This window comes from Tachyglossus aculeatus, chromosome 1 (assembly GCF_015852505.1).
Source record: "Tachyglossus aculeatus isolate mTacAcu1 chromosome 1, mTacAcu1.pri, whole genome shotgun sequence".
In the NCBI taxonomy this organism is placed as follows: Eukaryota; Metazoa; Chordata; class Mammalia; order Monotremata; family Tachyglossidae; genus Tachyglossus; species Tachyglossus aculeatus.
The window spans coordinates 103,880,382-103,904,494 of NC_052066.1; the positions used below are offsets into that span (position 1 = coordinate 103,880,382).

At 44.3% G+C, this 24,113-nt stretch overlaps 1 protein-coding gene across 1 annotated transcript in view; it reads left to right on the forward strand.

Annotated features, from left to right (window-relative positions):
- The window catches only part of RNF13 (ring finger protein 13), a 370,693-nt gene that overhangs the window by 236,944 nt on the left and 109,636 nt on the right, over positions 1-24,113 (forward strand). Inside the window, exon 6 of the mRNA XM_038750328.1 lies at positions 15,654-15,744. Within this exon, the coding sequence (XP_038606256.1) occupies positions 15,654-15,744 (91 nt within the window). The remainder of the gene's footprint in view (positions 1-15,653; positions 15,745-24,113) is intronic.

Here is a 24,113-nt window from a genome sequence, read left to right on the forward strand (position 1 = left end):
TTCCCCTTTACCCCTTGTGATCGAAACAGATGTGGCTACAACATGATTTTTGGATTATGGGGCCTGTAGGTCGTCCGTCATCATTGAGGTGGGGAAATGAAATACGGCATCGTCTTTGAAGGGAAGAGAATAAGGGTCACATCTCCTCCAAAAGGCCTTCCCCAGTCAAGCCCTCCTTTCCCTATCTAGCTCTCCCTTCTTTTTTTATGGTGTTTCTTAAGCGCTTACTATGTGCAAAGCACTGTTCTAAGCGCTGGGGAAGGTTACAAAGTGATCAGGTTGTCCCACGGGGGGCTCACGCTCTTAATCCCCATTTTACACATGAGGGAACTGAGGCCCAGAGAAGCGAAGTGACTTGCCCAAAGTCACACAGCTGACAATTGGCGGAGCCGGGATTTGAACCCATGACCTCTGACTCCAAAGCCCGGGCTCTTTCCACTGAGCCACCGCTCCTTCTGTGTCATCTGTGCACTTGCATCTGTACCCTTGGGGTGCTGGATACTTCACTTTCATTCATAGTAAGTGCTTACTATGTGCAAAGCACTGTTCTCCTTCCCTCCTTCCCCTCCCCACAGCACCTGTATATATGTTTGTATGCATTTATTACTCTATTTGTACATATTTATTCTATTTTATTTTGTTAATATGTTTTGTTTTGTTCTCTATCTCCCCCTTCTAGACTGCGAGCCCACTGTGGGGTAGGGACCGTCTCTATATGTTGCCAACTTGGACTTCCCAAGCGCTTAGTCCAGTGCTCTGCACACAGTAAGCGCTCAATAAATACGATTGAATGAATGAATGAATGCAGTCGTATTAATTGAGCGCTGATTATGTGCAGAGCACTGTACTAAGCGCTTAGAAAGTACAGTTCAGCATCAGTTAGAGACGGTCCCAACCCAGCAATGGGCTCACAGTCTCGAAGGGGGAGACAGACAACAAAAGAAGTAGACGGGCATCCCTCGGCCCCACAGGACTTCTGTTGAAGCAGTAGCGAAAAATTCCTGGACACATTTTTAAAAGAGGAAGGGGCACTAGCATTGAAAGGGCAAAGAGGCATCAGAAAATCATTCTTTCACTCATTCAATCGTATTTATTGAGCGCTTACTGTGCGCAGAGCACCGTACTACGCCTTTGGGAAGTACAATTCAAGTCATCAGTTGTGTAAGAGACTGGCGAGGGAACTGTGAGCCCGCTGTTGGGTAGGGACCGTCTCTATATGTTTCAAACCTGTCCTTCCCAAGCGCTTAGTGCAGTGCTCTGCACACAGTAAGCGCTCAATAAATGCGATTGAATGAATGGACAGAGGAGTAGCAGTGTGCTCTAGTGGATAGCGCTCTAGTGGGAGTCAAAAGGACCTGGGTTCTTAGGCCCGCTCCGCCTCTTTTCTGCTGCTGTGTGACTTCGGGCAAGTCACTTCACTTTTCTGCACCTCAGTGTCTCCATCTGTAAAATGGAGATTAAGACCGGGAGCCCCTTGTAATAATAATAATAATAATGATGATGGCATTTATTAAGCGCTTACTATGTGCAGAGCACTGTTCTAAGCGCTGGGGGGATACAAGGTGATCAAGTTGTCCCACGTTGGGGCTCACAGTCTTAATCCCCATTTTACAGATGAGGGAACTGAGGCTCAGAGAAGGTAAGTGACTTGCCCAAGGTCACACAGCAGACATCAATCGATCAATCAATCAATCGTATTTATTGAGCGCTTACTATGTGCAGAGCACTGTACTAAGCACTTGGGAAGTACAAATTGGCAACATATAGAGACAGTCCCTACCCAACAGTGGGCTCACAGTCTAAAAGGGGGAGACACAGAACAGAACCAAACATACTAACAAAATAAAATAGAATAGATATGTACAAGTAAAATAAATAAATAAATAAATAGAGTAATAAATCTGTACAAACATATACATATATACAGGTGCTGTGGGGAAGGGAAGGAGGTAAGATGCGGGGGATGGAGAGGGGGACGAAGGGGAGAGGAAGGAAGGGGCTCAGTTTGGGAAGGCCTCCTGGAGGAGGTGAAATGTGGCGGAGACCGGATTCGAACCCATGACCTCTGACTCCAAAGCCCGGGCTCTTTCCACTGAGCCACGCTGCTTCTCCGTGTCCTTGTAGAACATGGACTTTGTCCAATCTGATTAGATTGCATTTACCCCACCGCTCAGTACAGTTCCTGGCACATTCGTTCATTCAATCGTATTTATTGAGCACTTACTGCGTGCAGAGCACTGTACTAAGCGCTTGGGAAGTCCAAGTTGGCAACATATAGAGACGGTCCCTACCCAACAGCGGGCTCACAGTCTAGAAGATAGTGAGCACTTAGCAAGTACCATTTTTAAAAAAAGAAATTAGGGAGTACAAGCGGGGGGGTTCAAATCAGCGCCTGAAGGGGGTGGGAGGAAAAAGGCTGTGAGAAGCCTCGTGAATCGGTTAATCTGGAGAAACATGGCAGTGAAATGATTTCAGGGCCTCTCTGTTCTCCCACTCGACCCACTCTCCAGCTTGACCCACTTCAAGCAGTGAGCAGAGCTAAGCAGCGTGGCTTAGTGGAAAGAGCCCGGGCTTGGGAGTCAGAGGACGTGGGTTCGAATCCCGGCTCCGCCACTTGTCTGCTAAAAGTCCTTGCGGAAGCCACTTCACTTTTCTGGGCCTCAGTTCCCTCATCTGGAAAGTGGAGCTTAAGACTGTGAGCCCCCCGTGGGACAACCTGATCACCTTGTATCCCCCCCAGTACGGTGCTTGGCACATAGTAAGTGCTTAACACTCTATTTTATTTGTACATATTTTTTCTACTTATTTTATTTTGTTAATATATTTTGTTTTGTTCCCTGTCTCCCCCTTCTAGATTGTGAGCCCCCCGTTGGGTAGGGACCGTCTCTATATGTTGCCAACTTGGACTTCCCAAGCGCTTAGAACAGTGCTCTGCACACAGTAAGCGCTCAATAAATACGATTAAATGAATGAATGAATGAAAGGTAGTAAAGTTAACCAGGTAAGGGAAGCAGCAGAGTACCGGGATCCATCCCTGAGGAATCTGGTGGGGTGGGAAGAGTTCACAGGGCTCGGGGGGGGATGGGAACCAGGATTCAGAGAGGTGGAGGCTGGAAGTATGTATGTAAATATGTTTGTACGTATTTATTACTCCATTTATTTATTTATTTTACTTGTACATATCTATTCTATTTTTTCTTTTGTTAGTATGTTTTGGTTCTGTTCTCTGTCTCCCCCTTTTAGACTGTGAGCCCACTGTTGGGTAGGGACCGTCTCTATATGTTGCCAACTTATACTTCCCAAGCGCTTAGTACAGTGCTCTGCACGCAGTAAGCGCTCAATAAATACGATTGATTGATTGATTGATTAACAAATACCATCATTATTATTATAGTTATTATCATTACAGTTCTTCAAAGCAGTCAGTGATTTGTTGAGCGTGTACTGTGCGCAGTTCACCAAGTGCTTCGGAGGGTACAGTGCTCTGCACACAGTAAGCGCTCAATAAATACGATTGAATGAATACAATAGAGCTGGTAGACCACATTCCCTGTTCTCAAGGTACTTACAACTATTGCAGGGTTAGGAGCACTGTAAAGTATTTATTCACCGTGTCCCTTCATACTTCCCCGTGCTACTCTCCTTCTACAATCCAGTCCACACACTTTGCTCCTCTGAAGTACAGGTGGGATACCGGCCCCACGACCAAAACCGCTAGATTGACAACCCAAGATGGGAATACAGAAGGTGTCCCTCACCCCCCAGGTTAATTAAATTAGTTGGGAGGGGGGGGGGGAGATTGGATAAACTGAGGCCAGAAGCTGGAATGGCCTAAGAGCACAGGTGATAAATACCGGCGGCCTCTGACCTTCTGGGCAGCGGATGGAGACTTGCAGACGGGTTTCAGACTTTCAGACTCTGAGCGCACTGTTGGGTAGGGACTGTCTCTATATGTTGCCAACTTGTACTTCCCAAGCGCTTAGTACAGTGCTCTGCACACAGTAAGCGCTCAATAAATGCGATTGATGATGATGATGACGCCAATCTTCTCACCATAGCTTGATCTCGTCTATCTCTCCACCAGCCTCTCACCCACATCCTGCCCCTGGTCAGGAACACCCTCCCTCTTCACGTCCCTCAGACAAACCCTCCCACCCCCCTGTTCAAAACCTTATTGAATAATAATAATGATGATGGCATTTATTAAGCGCTTATTATGTGCAAAGCACCGTTCTGAGGGCTGGGGAGGGTACAAGGTAATAATAATAATAATAATAATTGCATTTATTAAGCGCTTACTGTGTGCAAAGCACTGTTCTAAGCACTGGTGATCAGGTTGTCCCACATGGGGCTCACAGTTTTCACCCCCATTTTACAGATGAGGGAACTGAGGCCCAGAGAGGTCAGGTGACAAGCGGCGGAGCTGGAATTCGAACCCATGACCTCTGACTCCTAAGCCCGGGCTCTTTCCACTGAGCTGCATTTGAAGGCATATCTCCTCCAAGAGGCCTTCTCTAAATAATCCCTCATTTCCTCTTCTCTCACTCCCTTCTGCATCACACTGATTTGCTCCCTTTCATCCCACCTTCAGCCCTACAGCACTTTTTTTTTTGATGGCATTTATTAAGCGCTTACTATGTGCAAAGCACTGTTCTAAGCACTTCTATACATATCCTCATTTCTTTATTTCTATTAAGGTCTGTCTCCTCCTCTGGACCATAAGCTCATTATGTCTGTTGTAATAATAATAATAGTAATGATGGTATTTGTTAAGTGCTTACTATGTGCCAAGCACTGTTCTAAGTGCTGGGGAATCAGACACAAGGTTGTCCCACAAGGGGCTCACGGTCTTAATCCCCATTTTACAGATGAGGTAACTGAGACACAGAGAAGTTAAATGATTTGCCCAAGGTCACACAGCAGACAAATGGCGGAGCCAGGATTAGAACCCATGACCTCTGACTCCAAAACCTGGGCTCTTTCCACTTAATCACGCTGGTGCGCGCTCAATAAATATAATTGATTGATTGACTGCTTTCAAGAAGTGTAATAATAATAATTATGGTATTTGTTAAAGACTTTGTGCCTAGCACTGTTCTAAGCTCTGGGGCAGATACAAGGTAATTAGGTTGTCCCCTGTGGGGCTCACAGTCTTCATCCCCATTTTACAGATGAGGTAACTGAGGCACAGAGAAGTTAAGTGGCTTGCCCAAGGTCACAAAGCAGACAAGTGGCGGAGCCGAGATGAGAAATAATAATAATAATAATAATAATAATAATAATAATAATAGGCATTTGTTAAGTGCTTACTATGTGCAAAGAACTGTTCTAAGCACTGGGGAGGATACAGGGTGATCAGGTTGTCCCACGTGGGGTTGACAGTCTTAATCCCCATTTTCCAGATGAGGGAACTGAGGCCCAGAGAAGTGAAGTGACTTGCCCAAGGTCACACAGCTGACATGTGGCGGAGTCGGAATTCGAACCCACGTCCTCTGACTCCCAAGCCCGGGCTCTTTCCACTAAGCCACGCTGTTCAGCTCTGCTCACTGCTTGAAGTGGGTCAAGCTAGTGAGTGGGTCAAGGGGGAGAACAGAGAGGCCCTGAAATCATTTCACTGCCATGTTTCTCCAAATCAACTGATTCACAAGGTTTCTCACAGCTTTTCTGCCCTCTCCCACTCAGTTCAGTGCCCTGCCACGGTAAGCACTCAATAAATAGGATTGATTGATTGATAGTTTGAGCCACATCTTCCATAAGCCCCTAGTACGGAAAAATTTCTGGGCACTTGGACAATGCCCAGAAAATATTCTGGGTCTGATGCTGGGATCGTCCAAATATTTAGGCACAATCAGGATCTCCATCCCCCCCATCTTACCTCCTTCCCTTCCCCACAGCACCTGTATATATGTATTTATGTTTGTACATATTTGTTACTCTATTTATTTATTTATTTTATTTGTACATATCTATTCTATTTATTTTATTTTATTAGTATGTTTGGTTTTGTTCTGTGTCTCCCCCTTTTAGACTGTGAGCCCACTGTTGGGTAGGGACTAGTCTCTATATGTTGCCAACTTGTACTTCCCAAGCGCTTAGTACAGTGCTCTGCACACAGTAAGTGCTCAATAAATATGATTGATGATATGTAGGAGAATGCTTTTGCTAAATTTCATTCCTACTTGGACCCCTGAAGGTCCTGAATTTAGATGCAAAGTTTGATCTTTGGCTCTGCCCGGTTTCTGTGAGCTAGACTGAGAAATAAGCAGATCTTGGAGAATTGGTTCTATGAAAAGGTCAGAAATATGGGAATTGAATTTTCCAGGACGATGCCTTAGCCTGGGGAAGAAAACATTTAAAGAAATGTGGCTTTCAGCTCTTTCCCTGCCGTCTGCGGTGGGTGAAATGTTGGAGGGGTCGGTGAAACTGCCCGAGCCACGTTACCAAGAGGCAGTGACAGTCCGTGAGAGGGAATACATGAAATTCAGAAAGATTAAGGAGAAAAGAAACTTAAATTCCATTGAGAGGCCTCCGAGCAAGATATGACGGTGGCTTTCCTTTTTGCAATTCAGATCATTTCTTTTTCTACCCCGTTGAGGGTGACAGACGGAGATTTATTTGAGTAATATCCGGGCCTAGGGAGGAAGAAAGAGAAGAAGCACTGTTTCCAAGTGGTGGGCTGTTATAAATAATAGGTTGGAACACACTTCACCAGGATCATGCAGATTCCTGCATTGTAATTCCTGGAATTATAAGAAGATAAGGTTCTGAGTACCGCTCCAGGCTATCGCAGATTATTTCGAGCCAACACAGTCCAGAGTAGTGATTGGCGGCTGAGAAAGCTTTATGTCCACCTCCTAGAAAATTGTGATTGGATTGCAAATTTACATCCCCTCCTTTGCTGTATGTAGAGAATAATACATAAACTTTTAATGATGATGGTGGTATTTGTTAAGCGCTTACCCTGTGCCAAGCACTGTGCTAAGTGCTGGTAAGGAGTCAGTGTTGTGTGTGGCCCTGACTTGTTCCCTCTCCATCCCCCCCATCTTACCTCCTTCCCTTCCCCACAGCACCTGTATTTATGTATATATTTTTGTACGGATTTATTACTCTATTTATTTATTTTACTTGTACATATCTATTCTATTTATTTTATTTTGTTAGTATGTATGGTTTTGTTCTCCATCTCCCCCTTTTAGACTGTGAGCCCACTGTTGGGTAGGGACCGTCTCTATATGTTGCCAACTTGTACTTCCCAAGCGCTTAGTACAGTGCTCTGCACACAGTAAGCGCTCAATAAATACGATTGATTGATTGATTTGCTCTCCCCCGCTTCCAGCCCCACAGCACTTACGTCCGTATCTTATGCGCCCATTATGGGAAGCAGCGTGGCTCAGTGGAAAGAGCCCAGGATTGGGAGTCAGAGGTCATGGGTTCTAATCCCGGTTCCGCCACTTGTCAGCTGGGTGACTTTGGGCAAGTCACTTCACTTCTCTGTGCTTCAGTGACCTCATCTGTAAAATGGGGATTAAGACCGTGAGCCCCCCGTGGGACAACCTGATCCCCTTGTATCCTCCCCAGTGCTTAGAACAGTGCTTGGCACATAGTAAGCTCTTAACAAATGCCATTATTATTATTATTATTATTATTATTATTATTATTATATCTGTCATTTATTTATTTGTATTGATACCTGTCTCCCCCACCCTAGACTGTAAGCTCACTGTGGGCAGGGAATGTGTCTATTATCTTACTCTCCCAAGCGCTTAGTACAGTCCTCACCCAGTAAGCACTCAAAAAAATACGATGGAATGAGTGAATGAGGCATGACGTTCATTTCAAGCTCATGTGCCTTTTAAAAGTTTGGAAACAGAGTGTAGTGAGGGGGATCACTCATTGTGGGCAGGGAATGTGTCTGTTAGATTGTTTTCTCCCCAGTGCTTAGTACAGTGCTCTCTGCACACAGTAAGCGCTCAGTAAATACAATTGACCGACTGACTGACCGGCTATTTACATTTGGTCCCAACTATCACCTTTAGAGGCAAATTTATCTGTGGCTGAGCCCTGATAATAATAGCTGCGGTCTTTCTTAAGCACTTACTATGTGGCAATTTTAGACTGTGAGCCCACTGTTGGGTAGGGACTGTCTCTATGTGATGCCAATTTGTACTTCCCAAGCGCTTAGTACAGTGCTCTGCACATAGTAAGCGCTCAATAAATACGATTGATTGATTGATTGGCAAGCACTCCATTAAGTGCTTGCCATTAAGTGCAGCTACACAATATTCAGATCCCACACGGGGCTCACAGTCTAAATCCGTGGGAGAAAAGTCACTGACTTCACATTTCTGCCGATGAGGGAACTGAGGCCCAGAGAAGTGAAGTGACTTGCCAAGGTCACACAGCAGACAAGTGGTGGAGCCGGGATTAGAACCCAGGTCCCCTGACTCCCGGGCCTGTGCTGTTTCCACCAAGCCACACTATTTCTCTTTTGTGCTCCCAATAATAATAATAATAATAATGGCATTTATTAAGCGCTTACTATGTGCAAAGCACTGTTCTAAGCGCTGAGGAGGTTACAAGGTGATCAGGTTGTCCCACAGGGGGTTCACAGTCTTAATCCCCACTTTACAGTTGAGGTAACTGAGGCACAGAGAAGTGAAGTGACTTGCCCAAAGTCACACAGCTGACAAGTGGCGGAGCCGGGATTTGAACCCATGACCTCTGACTCCAAAGCCCGGGCTCTTTCCACTGAGCCGCGCTGCCTCTGCTTCCCAAGCACCTATACAGTTCATTGAACACAGTGCGTTGTAGTGAATGCACCGAACAATGCAAGTGGACATTCAATAAGTGTCTACTTAGAGAAACAGTTTGACGTGGAGGGCAGAGCCCAGACTTGGGAGTCAGAGGTCATGGGTTCTAATCCCGGCTCTGCCACTCATCAGCTGTGTGACTCCGGGCAAGTCACTTCACTTCTTTTAGACTGTGAGCCCACTGTCGGGTAGGGACCGTCTCTCTATGTTGCCAACTTGTACTTCCCAAGCGCTTAGTACAGAGCTCGGCACACAGTAAGCGCTCAATAAATACGATTGATTGATTCTCTGGGCCTCAGTGACCTCATCTGGAAAATGGGGATTAATCAATCAATCAATCAATCGTATTTATTGAGCACTTACTATGTGCAGAGCACTGTACTAAGCGCTTGGGAAGTACAAACTGGCAACATCTAGAGACAGTCCCTACCCAACAGTGCGCTCACAGTCTAGAAGGGGGAGACAGAGAAGAAAACCAAACATGCTAACAAAATAAAATAAATAGAATAGATATGTACAAGTAAAATAAATAAATAAATAGAGCAATAAATGTGTACAAAGACTGTGAGCCCCACTTGGGACAACGGGATAAACTTGTATCTCCCCCAGCGCTTAGAACAGTGCTTGGCACATAGTAAGCGCTTAACAAATACCGTTATTATTATTATTAAATGCTATCATTACTACTACTTATCTTCCTAATGTCTATCTTTCTTCCCCACCCCTCCTTCCTCAAGAATGTTGTTGTCCACCTGTGTATATTGATTGACTCTTGTGTGTGCACTGGGCTTTTGCAACTTTTGTTTTCACTCTAAATAAACATCCCTTAACAATAATAATAATGTTGGCATTTGTTAAGCGCTTACTATGTGCAAAGCACTGTTCTAAGCACTGAGGGGGGGATACAAAGTGATCAGGTTGTCCCATGTGGGGTTCACAGTCTTAATCCCCATTTTGCAGATGAGGTAACTGAGGCTCGGAGAAGTTGAGTGACTTGCCCAAGGTCACACAGCAGACAGGTGGCGGAGCCGGGATTCGAACCCATGACCTCTGACTCCAAAGCCCGGGCTCTTTCCACTGAGCCACACTGCTTCTCTGTGACAGATCATCTGCCTCTTTTATTATTCTTACTGATCTCCTGAATTCCAAACATTTCCATTTCGACTTCCAGCTCCTGAGTTAGCGATCGTGACATATGTGTCTTGTGCCAACAAGCTGTTTAGAATATCCACAAACTTATATTTACCGTGTTGACACGATGTTCTCCAGAAAGAATATTCTTTTTTATGGTGGAGCTGGAGAAAATGTCAGTTCCGTTTCAGACCCGGTTTGCTTTGCAACACTATAAAATATTTATATGATAATTGTGCCACTTCCTCAAGAAGACGATCTCAGAAAGAGCACATAACCTGCTGTTGCCATGGAAGTGTTTAATGTTTTATTACTACACATTAAAAACTACGTCAGAGTGGGGTTATTTGTAGTATTGTCTTGCTTCCGTCCCCAGAGTTATTCTCCAATTAATCAGAATGGTTCAGAAACGTGTAAAAATAAAAATGGCCTTTCTGAAAGTGAATTTAGGGGAGATCTCTACGACTCTCCTTGGGTAGGGACTGTCTCTATATGTTGCCAATTTGTACTTCCCAAGCGCTTAGTACAGTGCTCTGCACATAGTAAGCGCTCAATAAATACGATTGATGATGATGATGATGATGATGACTCTCGTCCTGGCCTTTGAAGAGAACCAGTGTGGCAAGGACTGGGGAGAAGCCACCTAGAAATTTTCACATCATCCTCCTCCCTCCCCAAAATGTAGAAGATTAACTTCTCGGTGCCTCAGTTACCTCATCTGTAAAATGGGGATTAAGGTTGCGGGCCCCATGTGGGACATGGACTGTGTCCAACCTGATTAGCTTGTATCTACTCCAGTGCTTACAACAGTACTACTACTACTACTACTACTACTAATAATAATAATGATACTGGTATTTGTTCAGCGCTTACTATGTGCCAAGCACTGTTCTAAGCACTGGGTTACATACAAGGGTATCAGGTTGTCCCAAATGGGGCTCACAGTCTTAATCCCCATTTTCCAGATAAGGTAACTGAGGCACAGAGAAGCTTATTACTCTATTTATTTTACTTGTACATATCTATTCTATTTATTTTATTTTGTTAGTATGTTCGGTTTTGTTCTCTGTCTCTGTCTCCCCCTTCTAGGCTGTGAGCCCAATGTTGGGTAGGGACCGTCTCTCTATGTTGCCAACTTGTACCTCCCAAGCACTTAGTACAGTGCTCTGCACACAGTAAGAGCTCAATAAATACGATTGATTGATTGATTGATTAAGTGACTTGCCCAAAGTCACACAACTGATAATAATAGTAATAATGCACACAGTAAGCACTCAATAAATACGTTTGAATGAATGAATAATGATGGTATTTGTTAATCAATCTTTCAATCGTATTTATTGAGCGCTTACTGTGTGCAGAGCACTGGACTAAGCGCTTGGGAAGTCCAAGTTGGCAACATATAGAGACGGTCCCTACCCAACAGTGGGTTCACAGTCTAAGCGCTTACTATGTACCAATCACCGTTCTGAGCGCTGGTAAGCGCTGCTAAGTGGCGGAGCCGGGATTGGAACCCACGACCCGACTCCCAAGCCCGGGCTCTTCCCACTAAGCCATGCTGTTTGACACTTAGTATGTGCTTAACAAACACCATCATCATTAGTATTATTATTGTAAAACCACGTGCCCAGCATTTCTAGCGGGTCCACCTTGTGCAGAGCATTGTGCCGCCCGCCAAGATTCAAATCTGGGCCGGTTGCTTTGTCAGAGTAGGAGTTTGCAAGAGCTCCTATGGCCTTTTCCAGAGCTGCGTTCACCCACCCACCCTCCGCTCCTCCGCCGCTAATCTCCTCACCGTGCCTCGCTCTCGCCTGTCCCGCCATCGACCCCCGGCCCACGTCCTCCCCCGGGCCCGGAATGCCCCCAATCCCTCTGCCCCTCCGCCAAGCTAGCTCTCTTCCTCCCTTCAAGGCCCTGCTGAGCGCTCACCTCCTCCAGGAGGCCTTCCCAGACTGAGCCCCTTCCTTCCTCTCCCCCTCGTCCCCCTCTCCATCCCCCCATCTTACCTCCTTCCCTTCCCCACAGCACCTGTATATATGTTTGTACATATTTATTACTCTATTAATTTTACTTGTACCTATCTATTCTATTTATTTTATTTTGTTAGTGTGTTTGGTTTTGTTCTCTGTCTCCCCCTTTTAGACTGTGAGCCCGCTGTTGGGTAGGGACTGTCTCTATGTGTTGCCGACTTGTACTTCCCAAGCGCTTAGTACAGTGCTCTGTACACGGTAAGTGCTCAATAAATACAATTGATTGATTGATTAATTGATTTATAGGGGTGAATTTGATTTCTTTTCTACCCAAGGATGGGCTAGATGCAGTCCCCCCTTCCCAGCCCAGTGCGGGGGTATTCTCCACCTTTCAGGTGGTGGCTGACGATCATTTCAGGTGACAGAGAAGGAGCGTGGAGTCACAAGTTCATGGGTTCTAATCCCGGCTCTGCTGCTCATCTGTCCTGTGACCTTGGGCATGTCATTTCCTCCTTCCCTTCCCCACAGCACCTGTATATCTAAACATATATATATATATATATATATATATATATATATATGTTTGTACATATTTATTACTCTATTTTACTTGTACATATCTATTCTATTTATTTTATTTTGTCTGTATGTTTGGTTTTGTTCTCTGTCTCCCTCTTCTAGACTGAGCCCGTTGTTGGGTAGGGACCATCTCTATATGTTGCCGACTTGTACTTCCCAAGCGCTTAGTACAGTGCTCTGCACACAGTAAGCGCTCAATAAATACGATTGATTGATTGATTTCACTTCCCTGGGCCTCAGTTCCCCCATCTGGAAAATAGGGATCGAAGCTGTGAGCCCCACCAGGGCCAGGGACGGTGTCCGACCCGATCTGCTTGTATCCACCCCAGTGCTTAGCACAGTGCCTGGCATAAAGTAAGTGCCTAACAAATACCACAATTATCATTATTAGTTTTTATTATTATCGAGGAGCTAATTATTATTATTATTATTATTATTATTATTATCACCAAGCTAGCTCTCTTCCTCCCTTCAAGGCCCTACTGAGAGCTCACCTCCTCCAGGTGGCCTTCCCAGACTGAGCCCCTTCCTTCCTCTCCCCCTCGTCCCCCCCTCCATCCCCCCATCTTACCTCCTTCCCTTCCCCACAGCACCTGTATATATGTATATATGGTTGTACATATTTATTACTCTATTTATTTATTTATTTATTTATTTTGCTTGTACATTTCTATCCATTTTATTTTGTTGGTATGTTTGGTTCTGTTCTCTGTCTCCCCCTTTTAGACTGTGAGCCCACTGTTGGGTAGGGACTGTCTCTATGTGTTGCCAATTTGTACTTCCCAAGTGCTTAGTACAGTGCTCTGCACATAGTAAGCGCTCAATAAATACGATTGATTGATTGATTGATTGAGGAGGTAGCAGGGCTTTTTAACTCAGTGAGATTTCTTCTTGATGCAGTGGCTAGAGCACGGGCCTGGGACTCAGTAGGTCGTGGGTTCTAATCCCTGGTCCACCACTTATCTGCTATGTGGCCTTAGGCAAGTCACTTCACTGCTCTGTGCCTCAATGACCTCATCTGTAATATGGGGATTGAGACTGTGACCCCCATGTGAGACAGGGACTGCGTCCAACCTAATTTGCTCATAGCCACCCCAGCGCTTAGTACAGTGCCTGGCACACAGTAACTGCTTAACGAATACCATTGTTATTATCATTGCCAATAACAATAATAATCTTTAGCTTTGCAGTTATTCCCTAAGGGAAAATTATAATATAATAATGATGGTGTTTGTTATGCGCTTACTATGTGCAAATCACTGCTCTAATCCCTTGGGGGGATACCAGGTGATCAGATTGTCCCACGTGCGGCTCACAGTCTTAATCCCCATTTTACAGAGGAGGTCACTGAGGCTCAGACTGTGAGCCCGCTGTTGGGTAGGGACCATCTCTATATGTTACCAACTTGGACTTCCCAAGCGCTTAGTACAGTGCTCTGCACACAGTAAGCGCTCAATAAATACGATTGAATGAATGAATGAATGAAGTGACTTGCCCAAGGTCACCCGGCAGGCATGTGGCAGAGCCAGGATTGGAACCCATGACCTCTGACTCCCAAGCCGGGGCTCTTTCCACTGAGCCACGCTGCTTCCCAGCGTGGTAAGGAAATGGTACTTACCCCTACCTGCTGGGTTAGTCACATTGATGATAAAGGGTAGTGTACTCTCCCAAGTGCGTAGTACAGTGCTCCACACATAGTGAGTACCATTGCTTGATTGATTGATTGATAGAGAGTTCCACCTTGGGCTTAGGAAGGAAACTCTGGGAAGGCCAGAAACAGCCTTTCATCTGCAGTGAATAACTCCACCGCCTGCTGTTGGAAATCAATCAATCAATCAATCGTATTTATTGAGCGCTTACTGTGTGCAGAGCACTGGACTAAGCGCTTGGGAAGTCCAAGTTGGCAACATATAGAGACGGTCCCTACCCAGCAGTGGGCTCACAGTCTGGATGGGGGAGAAAGTAAATCATCTGCAGTGAATAAATAACTCCACCACCTGCTGGTGGAAATCAATCAATCATATTTATTGAGCACTTACTGTGTGCAGAGCACTGTACTAAGCGCTTGGGAAGTCCAAGTTGGCAGCATATAGAGACGGTCCCTACCCAACAGTGGGCTCACAGTCTAGAAGGGGGAGAAGGTAAATCAGTAGCTCTGAACTCACCCCTCAAGGGTGGGATTAAATGAAATTTAGTGGCTTTTCCTTTATTAATTTCTTCCATTCGATTAGCGGGCCTGTTAATTGTAACTCATTATACATGGGGCATAGAGTGGCAAATCCTTTCAATATCCCAGATTGCTTGGAGAATTCCTTAGCAACTCCCTAGGTTTTCCAAAATGCATTATAAAAGCTATTAGAGTGGCTAACAAATCACGGAACAACAGCCGGAATAGCTGTCTTGAAGCATTTCAGGGGCAAATCCTTTCAATATCCTAGATCGCTTGGAGAATTCCTTTGCTTTTAGACTGTGAGCCCACTGTTGGGTAGGGACTGTCTCTCTATGTTGCCAACTTGTACTTCCCAAGCGCTCAGTACAGTGCTCTGCACACAGTAAACGCTCAATCAATCAATCAATCAATCAATCGTATTTATTTAATAATAAGTAATAAATAAATACAATAAATATGATTGATTGATTTATTTGCAATGCCCAAGGTTTTCCCAGGTGCATTATAAGAGCCCCTTCCTTCCTCTCCCCCTCGCCCTCCTCTCCATCCCCCCCATCTTACCTCCTTCCCTTCCCCACAGCACCTGTATATATGTATATATGTTTGTACATATTTATTACTCTATTTATTTATTTTACTTGTACATATCTATTTATTTTATTTTGTTAGTATGTTTGGTTTTGTTCTCTGTCTCCCCCTTTTAGACTGTGAGCCCAATGTTGGGTAGGGACTGTATATGTTGCCAATTTGAACTTCGCAAGTGCTTAGTACAGTGCTCTGCACATAGTAAGCACTCAATAAATACTATTGATGATGATGATCTATCACATTGGCTAACGAATCTCAGAGCAAAGTTTCCCAAATACCTGCCTTTAAGTATTTCAGGTGATTCTCTAACTTGGTGAAGCCCGCTGAATTGATAGTATTGGCTGAGGACATTCAAGGGCAGTGTTTTATCTTTTTTTTTTTCTTTTCTTTTTTTAAACCGCACAGTTGATGTTTTGAAGAAGATCGATATCCCATCTGTCTTTATTGGAGAGGCATCAGCAAATTCCCTTAAAGATGAATTCACGTATGAAAAAGGGTAAGTGATTGAGAAAATTGTATTCCTTTAGGCAAACTTTATTTTATAGATCATCTACTATGGCCCTAGTCACTCAGTTTGAACAGACTTCTTGTGTCAAGCAAGCTGTGTTCATCCTCCTAAATTATGATCTCCGTGGGTAAATGGTTTCCGATTTGTAAGATTTCGTGTGATTTATTGGGATGCTGGATAGTCGGTCAGTCAATAGCGATGCCAGTTTTGGTGTTTACAACGTGACCCTGTGCTGAGCTAAGCAGTAGAAGCAGCGTGGCTCAGTGGAAAGAGCCTGGGCTTTGGAGTCAGAGGTCATGGGTTCAAATTCTGGCTCCGCCAACTGTCAGCTGTGTGACTTTGGGCAAGTCGCTTAACTTCTCTGGGCCTCAGTTACCTCATCTGTAAAATGGGGATTAAAACTGTGAGGCCCCTGTGGGACAACCTGATCACCTTGTATCCTCCCCAGTGCTTAGAACAGTGCTTTGCATAGAGTAAGCGCTCAATAAATGCCATTATTATTATTATGATTATTATTATTATTATTATTATTATTTTATTATTATGGATGCTGGGACATTAATCCAGATGCGGTGTTCTGGGCCCCTACCCGCCCCCCAGTCTACCCCAAATCCTCAGTGAAGACGAGTCTGCCTGCCTCCCTCTGCCCATCCGCCAAGCTAGCTCTCTTCCTCCCTTCAAGGCCCTGCTGAGAGCTCACCTCCTCCAGGAGGCCTTCCCACACTGAGCCCCTTCCTTCCTCTCCCCCTCGGTCCCCTCTCCATCCCCCCATCTTACCTCCTTCCCTTCCCCACAGCACCTGTGTATATGTATATATGTTTGTACATATTTATTACTCTATTTATCTTGTACATGTCTATTCTATTTATTTTATTTTGTTAATATGTTTGGTTTTGTTGTCTGTCTCCCACTTCTAGACTGTGAGCCCACTGTTGGGTAGGGACCGTCTCTATATGTTGCCAACTTGTACTTCCCAAGCGCTTAGTACAGCGCTCTGCACACAGTAAGCACTCAATAAATACGATTGATTGATTGATTGATTGCCACCAGACATCATCAATCAGTCACTGCTCTTTATTGAGCGCTTACTGTGTGCACAGCACTGAGCTAAGCGCTTCGGAGAGTACGATATAACAGAGTTGATAGATATGTGCCCCCCCTTCCACATGGAGCTTACATAATACAGGGAGAGTTTTAGTCAGTCTGTCAGTCAGTCGTATTTATTGAGCGCCGACCCTGTGCAGAGCACTGTACTAAGCACTTGGGAGAGTACAGTGTAACAAGAATAATAATAATAATAATGGTGGCATTTATTAAGCGCTTACTATGTGCAAAGCACTGTTCTAAGCGCTGGGGAGGCCCACGGGGGGCTCACAGTCTTCATAACCATTTTACAGATGAGGTCACTGAGGCACAGAGAAGTTAAGTGGCTTGCCCAAAGTCACACAGCTGACGAGCGGCGGAGCCGGGATTTGAACCCATAACCTCTGACTCCAAAGCCCGTGCCCTTTCCACTGAGCCATGCTGCTTCTCTGATATGATAGTTAGATGACATGACAATATGCATTCCCTGCCCACAATGAGCTTACAGTCTAGAGCAGGAGACAGAGGTTAGTAGAAATAAATAAATCTCCCCCTTTTAGACTGTGAGCCCACTGTTGGATAGGGACTGTCTCTATATGTTGCCAATTTGTACTTCCCAAGCGCTTAGTACAGTGCTCTGCACATAGTAAGTGCTCAATAAATACGATTTATGATGAAATAAATAAATTACAGAATTCATTCATTCATTCAGTCATATTTATTGAGCGCTTACTGTGTGCAGAGCACTGTACTAAGCCCTTGGGAAGTCCAAGTTGGCAACGTATAGAGACGGTCCCTACCCAACAGTGGGCTCACAGTCTCGAAGATGCACATAAGTGCTGTGGGGCTGGGAGGGGAGATGAATAAAGGGAGCAAGTCAAGTGACGCTGAAGGGAGTGGGAGAAGAGGAAAGGAGGGCTTAGTCGGGGAAGGCCTCTTGGGAGAGAGGGAAAGCCTCTTGGAGGAGTTACAGTTAATGATGTGATATAGCTTTAATTCTATTTGTTCTGACCATTTTGACACCTGTCTACATGTTTGGTTTTGTTGTCTGTCTCCCCCTTCTAGACTGTGAGCCCCTTGCTGGGTAGGGACTGTCTCTGTCTGTTGCCGACAGTTTAGAGGCTCAGATCATCCTGGGTGAAAACAGGGCAGTTAGACACTCATGTCATTTTAGCATCGCTTTAGGGGACCCGAGGGCTATGAAGATTGAGGAGGCCTTGATTCTAGTGGAAAACCAGCTTGAATTTAGGAGTATAATAATAATAATAATAATAATAATAATGGCATTTATTAAGCGCTTACTATATGCAAAGCACTGTTCTAAGCGCTGGGGAGGTTACAAGGTGATCAGGTTGTCCCACAGGGGGGCTCACAGTCTTCATCCCCATTTGACAGATGAGGGAACTGAGGCCCAGGGAAGTGAAGCGACTTGCCCAGAGTCACCCAGCTGACAAGTGGCGGAGCGGGATTGGAACCCACGACCTCTGACTCCAAAACCCGGGCTCTTTCCACTGAGCCACGCTGCTTCCCTAATATAATCAAGACATTATGCTATACAAGAGAAGCGGCCTGGCCTAGCGGAGACCATTCATTCATTCATTCATTCATTCAATCGTATTTATTGAGCGCTTACTGTGTGCAGAGCACTGGACTAAGCGCTTGGGAAGTACAAGTTGGCAACATATAGAGACGGTCCCGACCGAACAGCGGGCTCACAGTCTAGACCTCAGGCCTGGGAGTGAGAAAGACCTGGGTTCTTCCCTTGTCTGCTGTGTGACCTTGGTCAAACCACTTACTTTCTCTGTGCCTGCGTTACCTCATCTGTAAAATAGGGATTCAGACTGGGAGCCCCATGTGGGGCAAGGACTGTGTCCAATCAGATTAGCGTATATAATGATAGTAATGATAATAATGGCATTTATTAAGCGCTTCCTATGTGCAAAGCACTGTTCTAAGCGCCGGGGAGGTTGCAGGGTGATCAGGTGGTCCCATGGGAGGCTCACAGTCTCAATCCCTATTTTACAGATGAGGGAACTCAGGCACAGAGAAGTTAAGTGACCTGTCCAAAGTAACACAGCTGACAAGTGGCGAAGCTGGGATTTGAACCCATGACCTCTGACTCCAAAGCCTGAGCTGTTTCCACTGAGCCACTGTGAGCCCACTGTTGGGTAGGGACCGTCTCTATACGTTGCCAACTTATACTTCCCAAGCGCTTAGTACAGTGCTCTGCACACAGTAAGCGCTCAATAAATACGATTGATTGATTGATTGATTGATTGATTTCCACTGAGCCACGCTGCTTCTCCTGTCTACTCAGGTGCTTAGTACAGTGCCCTGCATGCAGTAAACGCTCAGTAAATACCATTTATTTATTGAGAAAACTGAGCCCAAGACAGGTCGTGGGTACATAGTGAATCTGGTTAAACACGGACTTTCTTTTGACCCTCCTCTAGCTCATTATGGGCAGGGAATGTATCTATTAATTTGTTGTATTTTACCCTCCCAAGCCCTTAGTACAGTGCTCTGCAAATAGTAAGCACCCAGTGATTTTGATTGATGTTTCATTCCTTCCTTCATTCATTCAATCGTATTTAGTGATTATTGATGATTTATTGATTTATTTATCATCATCATCATCAATCGTATTTATCGAGCGCTTACTGTGTGCAGAGCACTGTACTAAGCGCTTGGGAAGTCCAAGTTGGCAACATATAGAGACAGTCCCTACCCAACAGTGGGCTCACACTCTAAAAGAGTGGGCTCACAGTCTAAAAGTGTAGTTATTCATTGTATTGATTCCATTTGTCCTCCTTTTCTCTTTGTCTCAATCGTATTTCAATCAGTAATATTTATTGAGGGCTTACTGTGTGCAGAGCACTGGACTGAGCACTTGGGAGAGTATAATATAACAGAGTTGGTAGATACTTTCCCTGCCCACAAGGAGCTTACAGTCTAGAGAAGTCTCTAGAGAAGCAGCGTGGCTCAGTGGAAAGAGCCCGGGCTTTGGAGTCGAGGTCATGGGTTCGAATCCCGGCTCTGCCACAAGTCTGCTGTGTGACCTTGGGCAAGTCACTTACCTTCTCTGAGCCTCAGTTCCCTCATCTGGAAAATGGGGATTAAGACTGTGAGCCCCCCGTGGAACAACCTGATCACCTTGTATCCCCCCAGCGCTTAGAACAATGCTTTGCACATAGTAAGCGCTTAACAAATGCCAACATTATTATTATTAGCGTATCTATCAGTCTTCTAGCTTATGCGCACTGGCCTTTTTTTTAAAAAAAAAAAAAACAATTCTGTTTTCAGAAAGTGCTTACTGGACTCCGTAAAATATATTCCTGGCATAAGCTCTGACTCATATTTTGTCAAAATTTTCAGGATTCATATGCTCGGCTTTTCATTCCTAAGTAAAGATGTAGTACCACATTGCAGATTCCTCAAAGGGAAAAAAACTCGCATAAATTTCATAGTTTGCATACATCGGAGAGAGAGCACAGTATGCTATTTGTCTAGCCTGTCTTTATCTTTGCCATTCCAAAGAAGAATTTTCATTTCTGAAAAAGCACATTTAGACATTTATGGCCTCAATCCTATAACGGAGGCTTGACGGATTCAGGAAGATTTTCTTGCCTGACATTTTCTGGCCTGACATTACCCCTTTTATTGTCCATAAATTGTAGGAGTTGTACCTCGTGTGCCACTTGCATGTTGGATGACCTTGGGCAAGTCGCTTGACTACTCTGTGCCTTAGTTACCTCATCTGTAAAATGGGGATTGAGATTGGGAGCCCTTTGTCGGACAAGGACTGTGTCCAACCTGATTATCTTGTATTCATTCATTCAATCATATTTATTGAGCGCTTACTGTGTGCAGAGCACTGTACTGCTTCCGCCAATGCATTATTATTATTATTATTATTATTATTATTGTTATTACTAGCACAGTGCATAGCACATTACCTCCTTCCCTTCCCCACAGCACCTGTATATATGTATATATGTTTATACATATTTATTACTCTGTTTATTTATTTGTTTATTTTACTTGTACATATCTATTCTATTTATTTTATTTTGTTAATATGTTTGGTTTTGTTCTCTGTCTCCCCCTTCTAGACTGTGAGCCCACTGTTGGGTAGGGACTGTCTCTGTATGTTGCCAACTTGGACTTCCTAAGCGCTTAGTACAGTGCTCTGCACACAGTAAGCGCTCAATAAATATGATTGATTGATTGATTGATTGATTTGTACATATTTATTACTTTATTTATTTATTTATTTTACTTGTACATATCTATTCTATTTATTTTATTTTGTTAATATGTTTGGTTTTGTTCTCTGTCTCCCCCTTCTAGACTGTGAGCCCACTGTTGGGTAGGGACTGTCTCTATGTGTTGCCGACTTGTACTTCCCAAGTGCTTAGTACAGCTCTCTGCACACAGTAAGCGCTCAATAAAGATGATTGATTGATTGATGATGAGCACTTAACAAATACCACAGTCATCGTTATTATTATTACAAGGATGAGGCCACATTGCTTTAAAAGCAGCATGAAGGCTTGGAGTTCTTTTTTAGCAATCAATTTAACTATCTGTTCCCCTCTAGACTGTAAGCTCGTTGTGGGCAGGGAATGTCACTGTTTATTGGTGCATTGTACTTTCCCGAGCGCTTAGTACAGTGCTGTGCACACAGTAAGCGCTCAATAAATACGATTGATTGATTGATAACGGCTTAACAAATACCACAATCATCGCTATTATTATTTCAAGGATGAGGCCATATTGCTTTAAAAGCAGCATGAAGGCTTTGAGTTCTTTTTTAGCCATCAATTTAACTATCTGTTCCCCTCCAGACTGCAAGCTCGTTGTGGGCAGGGAACATCACTGTTTATTGGTGCATTGTACTTTCCCAAGCGCTTACTACAATGCTGTGCACACAGTAAGCGCTCAGTAAATACGATTGAATGAAATACTCTCATATCTTAGGCTATTTTCTCTTCTTCCTCTTTCTGCTAAGGAAGTGGAAGCTTCTCAAGGGCAGAGTCTGTGTCTTTTATTTTTTATTACGGGCTTCCAGGCCTCTGGAACCAATAAGTGTTTAATAAATCGTGATGACTGAGTAACTAGGAAAGCGGGAGGGATCTAAGGTAGGGACAGCCTAAACAGGAAAACTTTCGGCTTTTTGTCTTCCCTTATTTGTCTGTGCCTTTGCCTTGCTTTTCCTGCGTGTCTCTGCTTTGGATGTGCTGTGAGCCCGTTGTTGGGTAGGGACCGTCTCTCTATGTTGCCAACTTGGACTTCCCAAGCGCTTAGTACAGTGCTCTGCACACAGGAAGCGCTCAGTAAATACGATTGATTGATTGATTACTGCGCTCTCCCCTCTCTCTTCTCTCTCTTGTCTCTTCTCTCCTCTCCAGACTGCCTGTGGTCTCATAGTATAACCAAGCCTTGAGGGTAAAAACAGGATTTAAAATATTAAAAGGTCAGGAGAGACTGGAGTGAAATACAGTGGTATTTATTAAATATTTACTTCATTTATTCCATTCATTCAGTCGTGTTTTTTGAGTGCTTACTAGGTGCAGAGCACTGTACTGAGCACTTGAGAGCGTATAATACAACCATGAACAGACCCATTCCCTGCGCCCAATGAGCTTACAGTCTACAGTTACCTGTATATATGTAATTTGTACATATTTATTACTCTATTTTCCTCGTACATATCTATTCTATTTTATTTTGTTAGTATGTTTGGTTTTGTTCTCTGTCTCCCCCTTCTAGACTGTGAGCCCGCTGTTGGGTAGGGACTGTCTCTACGTGTTGCCGACTTGTACTTCCCAAGCGCTTAGTACAGTGCTCTGCACACAGTAAGTGCTCAATAAATACAATTGATTGATTGATAGAGTGAACACTGTACTAAGCGCTTGGGTGAGTACAATATAGCCATGAACAGACATTCCCTGCACACAGTGAGCTTACAGTCGAGAGTGAGCACTGTAGTAAGCGCTTGGGAGAGTACAATAGAACCATGAACAGACACTTTCCCTACACACAACGAGTTTACAGTCTAGAGCGAACACTGTACTAAGCTACTAAAAAAAATTGTTTTTTGTATCCCCCCAACCCAGCACTTAAAACAGCTTTGCACGTTCATTCAATCATATTTATTGAGCGCTTACTGTGTGCAGAGCACTGTACTAAGCGCTTGGGAAGTCCAAGTTGGCAACATATAGAGACGGTCCCTACCCAACAGCGGGCTCACAGTCTAGAAGGGGGAGACAGACAACGAAACAAAACCTATTAACAAAATAAAATAAATAGAATAAATATGCACAAATAAAATAAATGAATAAATAGAGTAATGAATTTATACAAACATATACATATATACATAGTAAGCACTTAACAAATGCTGTTATTATTATTATTATTATTATTTGTATCCCCCCCACCAAGCGCTTAGAACAGTGCTTTGCACATTGTAAGCGCTTAACAAATGCCATTAAAAAAAAGCGCTTGGGAGAGTCCAATAGAACCATGAACAGGCACTTTCCCTACACACAACGAGCTTACAGTCTAGAGCGAGCACTGTACTAAGCGCTTGGGAGAGTCCAATAGAACCATGAACAGACACTTTCCCTGAGCACAACGAGCTTACAGTCTAGAGCAAGCACTATACTAAGCGCTCGGGAGAGTACAATAGAACCGTGAACAGACACTTTCCCTGAGCACAACGAGCTTACAGTCTAGAGCGAGCACTGTACTAAGCGCTTGGGAGAGTCCAATAGAACCATGAATCCCTGAGCACGACGAGCTTACAGTCTAGAGCGAGCACTGTACTAAGCGCTTGGGAGAGTCCAATAGAACCATGAACAGACACTTTCCCTGAGCACAACGAGCTTACAGTCTAGAGCGAGCACTGTACTAAGCGCTTGGGAGAGTCCAATAGAACCATGAACAGACACTTTCCCTACACACAACGAGCTTACAGTCTGGAGCGAGCGCTGTACTAAGCGCTTGGGAGAGTCCAGTAGAACCATGAACAGACACTTTCCCTGAGCACAACGAGCTTACAGTCTAGAGCGAGCACTGTACTAAGCGCTTGGGAGAGTACAATATAGCCATGAACAGACATTCCCTGCACACAGTGAGCTTACAGTCGAGAGCGAGCACTGTACTAAGCGCTTGGGAGAGTACAATAGAACTATGAACAGACACTTTCCCTACACACAACGAGTTTACAGTCTAGAGCGAGCACTGTACTAAGCTACTAAAAAAAAATA